The 7,888-nt window shown below is 41.0% G+C and overlaps 1 protein-coding gene across 26 annotated transcripts in view; it reads right to left on the bottom strand.

Annotated features, from left to right (window-relative positions):
* clasp2 (cytoplasmic linker associated protein 2) overlaps positions 1 to 7,888 on the bottom strand; it is a 74,584-nt gene that overhangs the window by 48,510 nt on the left and 18,186 nt on the right. For 25 of the 26 annotated variants that reach the window (XM_010796814.1, XM_010796825.1, XM_010796816.1 and 22 more), the window contains 2 exons: positions 6,364 to 6,439; positions 4,267 to 4,364 (listed from right to left, as the gene is read on the bottom strand). In XM_010796814.1, coding sequence (XP_010795116.1) covers positions 4,267 to 4,364; positions 6,364 to 6,439 — 174 coding nt within the window. Of the gene's footprint in view, positions 1 to 1,150; positions 1,729 to 4,266; positions 4,365 to 6,363; positions 6,440 to 7,888 lie in introns of those variants that run through there. The other variant, XM_010796836.1, reaches the window with a different exon arrangement.

The following is a 7,888-nucleotide window of genomic DNA, read 5'->3' as shown; positions in this document are numbered from 1 at the left end:
TGTGTGCCTTGGCAGCCAAAGATACCAACATAGCTTATCAAAAACTATAATTGCAGAATTGTAATAGGGCTGGGTAGTATGGCTAAAAGCTTCTATACCGATATAGGTAATCTCGATAACAATATATATCGCATATAGTATGTTTTGTGGTAATTCAATAAACAAATAGTTTAATGACCATGTGCTTAAACTCTTGTGAATTAAATCCTTGAAAAGTACAGGGTAGTTTCTCATTTACAGTGAACTTTAATGCAAAATGAACATAACAGATTCACGTAGAATGTAAGTATAAAAAAATATATATATTTTCAGCTATACATTGACTGTTTCACGTGCATGCACATACTACATACGGAGTACTAAGATTAGGACAATAATGAGATTAACCCGGATTCCGGCTTGAATCCGGGTTCAAGCACTGAACTGCAATATTGTGATGATCCAACATCTAATTTCCTAACACATTTTTGGTTAATATATGAATTTATAATCTATAATAGGGTGTAATTGTGTATAGGAATTAATTGCAATAGAATTACATTAAAAGCTGATAAATCATCATCATTGAATAATCCCTCACCCCTAAATTGGATATATCACAATGATACTGAATTATAAAACCTTACACATCATCTCAAGTCAGAGTCATGACAAGGGAGCACACACAGATGGCTGCACGCACATTTTTGACATAGACACAGACAGGCATGTGCTGTGAATTTCAAGTGAAGGTATGATCAGCAGCAACATGTGGACTACCCGCCCGTCTGCCTATCAATCTGTCTGCCTGTCTATCTGAGGGTGGGTGTGTCTACATCACACACATGAGGCTTCAGCAGCAACACGACACGAGTCCTTTCAACATCCTGCTCAGCACTAAACACATAAAAACAAACGCAATGCCGAGCCAGGTCTGCTCAGTCATGTGCGACACATGTAAGATTCTCTGCATGTTAATACTGTAAGGTCTTTCCAGATCACAGTCCAGCAAATATCAAATAATAGCACAAATAATAACCTCAAACCTTTCCAGCACATAAATGAATGGTAGGATAATAACACAGACACAACGTCAAGTAACATGCCCTCATGTCTCCTTGTTAAAGGTTAGCCATGGATGTCAGCACACAGGAATAAGCGTCATACACACCGTCCTCGTTCTGTCTGTTTGTCTTTTGCTGTCTCGGTGCAGGTCCACAACTAAAGGAAAGCTTAACAGCTCAAGACAAGTGACAATTAACGTTGCGAGGTGCTCCTCTGATGTGTAGTCCTCTCACGTGGCTCCTTTTCTTTCATTAGTATGTCTATTCAGTTCAGAAATAGCCCAGCCTTAAGTCTTCAATACTCATTTGCCTCAGTATTTCCCAGAGGACTATTTAATAGGTTGCTGCGCAACGTAGCGTTAGCTCCCATGCTAGTGACACACTCTGGTCCTCGACTTCCCTCAGCTCTTTGTATCCAACATGGTGCAGTGGCTCCGAGAGGGGAGGGAGGGTGGAAGACGGGAGGAGGGAGCGACGGCGTGAGAGAGAGAGAGAAGGAGCCAAAAAAAGGAAAGAGCAAAGCATGCTATGGGCATAGGACAAAGCACCACCTACTGTATCCTGAGCACGCACACACTGAGAAATGTCCACAGCGGTACAAATGGTTAAATCTCAGACGGGGTCTCTGCGTGCATGTGTGTGTCAGAGAGACAAACAGGCCAGTTTATGTGACAGGCAGAGAAGAGATTCAGTTACCCTTTACATAACCTCCCTCCCATACCCAGACACACACACATATAAACACTCGTCAGAGGGGGAGGGGCTGCACAGCTAGCGGCAGATAGAAAGCGGTGCTTATCCTCCCCCCTCCATGTCTCTCCTTCTCCAACCCTTGCCTTCCCTCCCTCCTTTCTATTTATCTTTTCTACTTAAACCTCCCTCCTCACATCTTTTGATTCCAGCATCCCATTTTCACACTGAAATATCAATCTGTGTTGGGCACAGGTCATCTGTCATTAAAAAGCTTGCACTCGAATCAAGCAGACTTCAGAACACCTGTCAGGTAGATCATTTCACTCTCGAACAAGAAATATGCGTGAAGCAGGCCTATAGAATAATCATTGATCAATCAGCATCGGACCTATTAATAGGAGACAGCTTTCCAAGGTTATTCCCATGTAGTGTACCATTAACAATGGACTCAAATCTAGAATAGGACTTCCGTACGAATCACTACCAGTTACATTTTAGTACGTTTCGTCACCTGTAACAGAAACATGCACAAAGAAATCCAGGTAATGTCTGACCTACATTCAAAGCAGGACAGAAGGAGCTGGGTCAGATAATACTTGCTGACCCACTCAGGCTGACAGCCAGAGCAGGGTTAACCCGAGTCACTGTCAGTCTAAGAGGAGTAATCGGGTTCACTGTAGGGCGAGTGATCTCATCCGAGGTGCAGAACACTGACCAGATGAACTGACCTGAATGATTTAATCAAACTCTCAACAATCCTGTTCTTAACAGTCTGGGACCTGAATTAGGGAAGAAGCTAATTTGGGGTAAAACCATTCCTTGATTTTGATAGTAAACTACATCTTAAACCTTTATTACCAGGCATTACAAATCAGGAGCATCCAGGCAGAACGACCCACACATACTATAGACCAATAACAATAACAAACAAAAGAGGTACAACTCGTGATGGGACATTAAAAGCGAGAGACATGAGTGGCCCCTTAAGCGCTGCTAAAGAGCTTGGTCCATTCAATGTAGAGCAACTCTGACTGCCAGTCACGATGTTATTCATATAGATTCAAATTGCCATTGTTTTTACTTATGAATTGATTAATCTTTTTATCTTGCCTATAGCCTATGCCAGAATATACCAGATAGTGAACCCTGCAAGCTGACAGCCTAAGTCTAAGGGTAACAAAAGCATGGAGGGTGTTTGGGGGTCAGTGTAGATTACTACATTACTGGAAGACATAAAAAACACTTCTGACAATGTGGATTGACCTTAAGGTTGTCCTGCAGTGCATTACAAAATGTTTCTTTATTACAATTATTTGGGTTAGTGTAAACATATTTTTCATATCAATAAAACAAATACATTATGTATGTAATTTAGGGCTGTAGGCTTGGATACAAAGGGGGGCTCTTTTCCTAATTAAAGGGCATAACAAAGGGATACTTAAACCAAAAATGTCCCATCAATAATGCATGTGACACAAACTGCTATAAGCCACACACATCAAGGATTTCATGCGGGCTAACCTTGTGTTGGGAAACTTGGCTTATATCTTGTCATTTGCTACTTTTATCCATTCTGCCTTCTCCAATGCGCTTTCCAACTTTCTACCTCTTGTCACAACTTCCACTTTCTCTCCATTATCTGATAACAGCTCTGCAGAGTTGATATGTGATCTGGTTGGCAAGACCTTGGCTGCAGACCTTAATTAAACCCTGCAACCATGTACCTACAAACAGTGCTCTGATACTAATAGTGAATACAGTATCAAGAAATAAATGTGGGCTAACCCCAATTAAAGTTAAAATCAATGCATATTTGTAATGTTTTAATGTTAACGGCACACTTCCACAGAAGAAGTATTGGTATCGAACTGTAATCTGCACATCTGTGAGACCTCAACATAACAGACAAACAACAGGCTGTATGAATCCCACATGAACAGAAGGCGTGTTGATACTGGAGACAAACAGGCTTAATATGCACAACACATGACACATGGCCACAGCCAGCATTCACAGACACAAGACTCATACTGAGCAGTCAGCACACAACCCTGGCTGCTGATCAGGTCTCACACAGGGGGAGAGAGAGAGAGAGAGAGAGAGAGAGAGAGGTGGGGGGGGGGGGGGAGAGAGAAGGGGTCACTGTGTGCTTAGAATAACCCTCAAACCAGCACATGTAACCGGGACGACCAAAGAAGGACGAAACCTCTCAATGGACCTTAACACAGTCACACACAGACTTTCTGCAATTTTTCACAAATTCTGTTACTCCACCCAACGCCTTTGTGCCCCATCTGCCCACTCCCACCCTCCTCCCCCGGTCAGTCAGCATTGTGCTCTGGATGAAAGTGTCTCTCTGTGTGTGTGAAGGGCAGAGTGGTGCATGGTGTGGCCTGGAACAGAGCGAATGCCAGGGCCACGGGACCCACAGACCCTCCACACAACTCCCCCCCCAAACAAACAAGTAGAAAAACGGGTGCTCACAATGCAGGAGCCTATCTATATAGCTGACATGTTCAAAATAACTCACCTTGCAGCGGGCAGTCCTCTCTTTCCCAGGTCTGCTCGGACCCTCTCTCCAACGTGACGATAAACATCCACCAGTGCTGCTATGGAGGCCTCGCGTACCTACAGACAGCAGACGTTATGCAATTTAAAAGACCTACAAAAAGATGTGCAACTGTGGGAAGCGTAACTGCTACAAGCATTTGATTTGTTCCCCCTTACATCTCCCTCTCCGGGTGCTTATAGAATTGTGTTATGTCCTTTTTTGGAGATACAAAACAAGGCTGAGGGATTTTACTTCAGGTACAAGATATTACCTACTCCTTTTCCTGTCATGAAAATGTATTTGTTTTTTCATTCCTTTCTTATTGCTAGTTTATCCTTTTGTATTGCCTGCGGTTGTAATAACAATGCATTGAAAACTTGCACTGGTATACCATCTAAAATGCTGTGTTTCTTGCAAATATGGTCAAATTGCATACAGATTACCCTCGTGCTTTACTGTGCGGGGTTACACGCACAAAAGAGAGATTACAAAAGAGATTAAAAAACAAAACCTTAAGGGCCTGCACTAATCCCCCTAATGGGAGACATCGGATTTGCTAGTTTTTTTGTGAGCACTGTAGTGGTTTGGTGCTGGGATGCTGTAAAAGGGACACTCTGCAACTGAGGGTGGGCGAAGACTGCTGAAGATGTTGATTGGTCGGGACAGAATGTGGGTAGATAATCATTGGGTATAGGAGAAGAGCAGATTTCAGTTTTGGGGTGCAACTCCACAGGAGATATAAAACCATCCCCTCACTCTCCCTCACACACATATTCAGCAAGTACTCTCTGTGTGAGTATGTGTGTGTGCGCGTGTGTGTGTGTGTTAATGGTTGGGTGTTAGTGCTCTACAGAGCCCATCTGCTCTAATAACAGTAATAATCACACTCTGGAGGCTGAGAGCTAAACCACAAGCTTAGCTACGGACTGGTACAAGGAAGAAACATTTCTCTACCCATTCTCTACCCATAAAGTACAAGCAGATATGTAAGCAGATTATATATTATAATTAGGGGTGTAACGGTATACGTATCGAAAATATTCAGTATTGGCCCTTCGGTTCGGTACACGTGTGTACCGGTACACGTGTGTACCGAACGAATATAACGTTAAACGTAAAAAATTGAGAACGTGAACAACTTTTTGGAAGTAATCTCAGGTGCTGCGTCGCAGCGTTCAGAGTAATTTGCTCACATTGGGTTCAACGCATCATCGAGCGACCAAGTCATTTCATTGGACGAGAGGCATACTATGAGAGCTGCTCACAGGGATGTGTTCAAATTTAGTCAGTAATTTGAGGAACTGGCGAAAGCAGATAAAGTTGAGCTCGAAAATCCTCCAGCATCATTGAAGTCTCCGATTTGGGAACATTTTGGTTTCGCAGTTACGTACAAGGATGACGGACAAAGACAGGTGGACCGAACCAAAGCTGTTTGTCGGCATTGTTCGACTAAAATTGGTTACGCGGCTGGCAATACATCAAACTTGCACACTAATTTGAAAAGGCATCACCCGAACATGAATATCACCGGTACCAAAAGAAAAAAGACTGAAGTGCAAACCCAACTCCCACTAGCAGTTAAGCCTCCACCACTCGCAAAAAGTTCAGACCGAGCCAAAGCTATTACAAACGCCAAATATCCTTATGTTGCCATGTTAGCAAAGCGCTACCTGGCTGTATCTGCTACCTCTGTCCCTAGCGAGAGGGTGTTCTCCACAGCAGGAGACATTGTTAGTGCCAGCAGATCTGCCCTTTCGGCAAGCAAGCAAGTCCTAATGTCAAGCTGGCTGCTTAGGTGAGTACTAGTTCAGTACAGATTATTTCAGTTCATCGAAATGCTGCACCTTAATGTTGATTCATATTATATTTTGTATTTATTTGAGTGAATACATTATTCACAGTTTAATAATAATTAAAAAACCCCAAAAAATATTTTATGTTTTGTGATCATTTTTTCAGCTGTACCGAAAACGTACCGAATCGTGAGCTAAAAACCGAGTTACACTACGTACCGAACCGAAATGTTTGTGAAGCGTTACACCCCTAATTATAATGCTGAAGTGATGCGTCTCTTACCTGTGGGTTCTGGTCTCCAGTCAACGTGCAGAGATGAGGAACCAGTTTACTGAGGCTCAATGGCTGGGCTCCATACCTGAGAGGGAGACAAGGAAATGAAAATAATTATATTTATTCATGAAGTTAAAGCAAGGATGAAATACCTGCTGTATTAAAGCTTGCACATTATTCATTTGACATTTACAGGAATATGGAATTGCTTTTATTCTCAAGAGGGAGGCTGAATTTTAGAAAGCCAGGTATCAAGTGTGAATAGAATGTATGACTTCTGGGATAAATCGAGCAGACAGCTGTTTATATTTTACTTTTTTTATAACAACTTGTATTTATTTATGGTGGCTGAGAGAGGTTAAAGCCCTGCAACCTGAGATAACACGAGCCAATTAACAGTATCTTCATCATTTAACAAGAAATAAATCACAACAATACGAAAGGAATTTAGAGCAAATTAAGCAAGCAAAAAAATACACCTAACCGGTATGGAAGTACAAGAAAAAATAACTAAAATATACATATATAATTTTTTTTTTACAGAGTGCAGGTTGTTAGGGTGTACACACTGCCCAAAAACAACTAACCATATGACATTAATAACGACCATTTCAAAGTCATGATGTATTAGAAGAAATTATTCATCTTGGAAAAAAATGTGTGTAGATTAACCAACAAGCCAATTTTAATTAGTCTTTTTTATTTATCTTCGAGGATGTGATTTATTTAACCTCCTGTGACTTGTGGAAAAACATCTCATATTAAGCTGGGATATTTTCTTTGGAACATAGCAGTGAGATACAGTCCTGTACAAATTAAATGTAGAGAAGAGAGTCCTCCATCAGGCCTGACAGCTGAGCGTGAGACTGTGTAAGAGTTCAGGCCGGGGTGAATTGAAACCAGATTTCTTTAATCTCTGAAAACGACGATGAGGTGACTTTAAGGTTGTTAACGTGACATGACAAAACACGTAGGCCACCTCTGCAGTCCTCAAACAGTTAAGAAGATTATTCCTGGAGACAGACTGCGTGTATTCCTTTAACAAACAAATAAGGTATTCTCATGGAGAGTAGTAATAACAACACATGAGTTAATTCAAACTGAAGAAGTATGGCATCAATACAGCAAGGCAGGGCACTAAAGGTAGCCCGGGGCAACTAAACTGTGTGAGCACTAAAGCCTAATGGAGGTACACGATCAGGAAAGCAAAATATCTATTTGATTTTTATAATGTGATCAGTACTTTCTCAATGCATTATATAATAATAATAATAATAATAATAATAATAATAATAATACATTTGATTTATATAGCACACTTTAAAAGACAAACGTCATCTCAAGGTGCTTCACAAAGCTATAAGGAAAAAGAAGTAAAAAGATATCTAAAGGAACGTATTGGATAAAATATGGCAATATAAAAAATAAAAATAAAAGGTTAAGAGCATAAAAGGTTTAAAAATAAATAAAGGTTATTTCTTTTCAGTTCATTAAAAAATTTATTTTGTTTCTAGACGTCTCGTGGTAGTCAATA

This window comes from Notothenia coriiceps, unplaced genomic scaffold (assembly GCF_000735185.1).
Source record: "Notothenia coriiceps isolate Sejong01 unplaced genomic scaffold, NC01 NC01_scaffold00037251, whole genome shotgun sequence".
NCBI lineage: Eukaryota > Metazoa > Chordata > Actinopteri > Perciformes > Nototheniidae > Notothenia > Notothenia coriiceps.
Note: the sequence above shows the minus strand (reverse complement) of the source record. Positions and strands in the feature narration are given on the sequence as shown.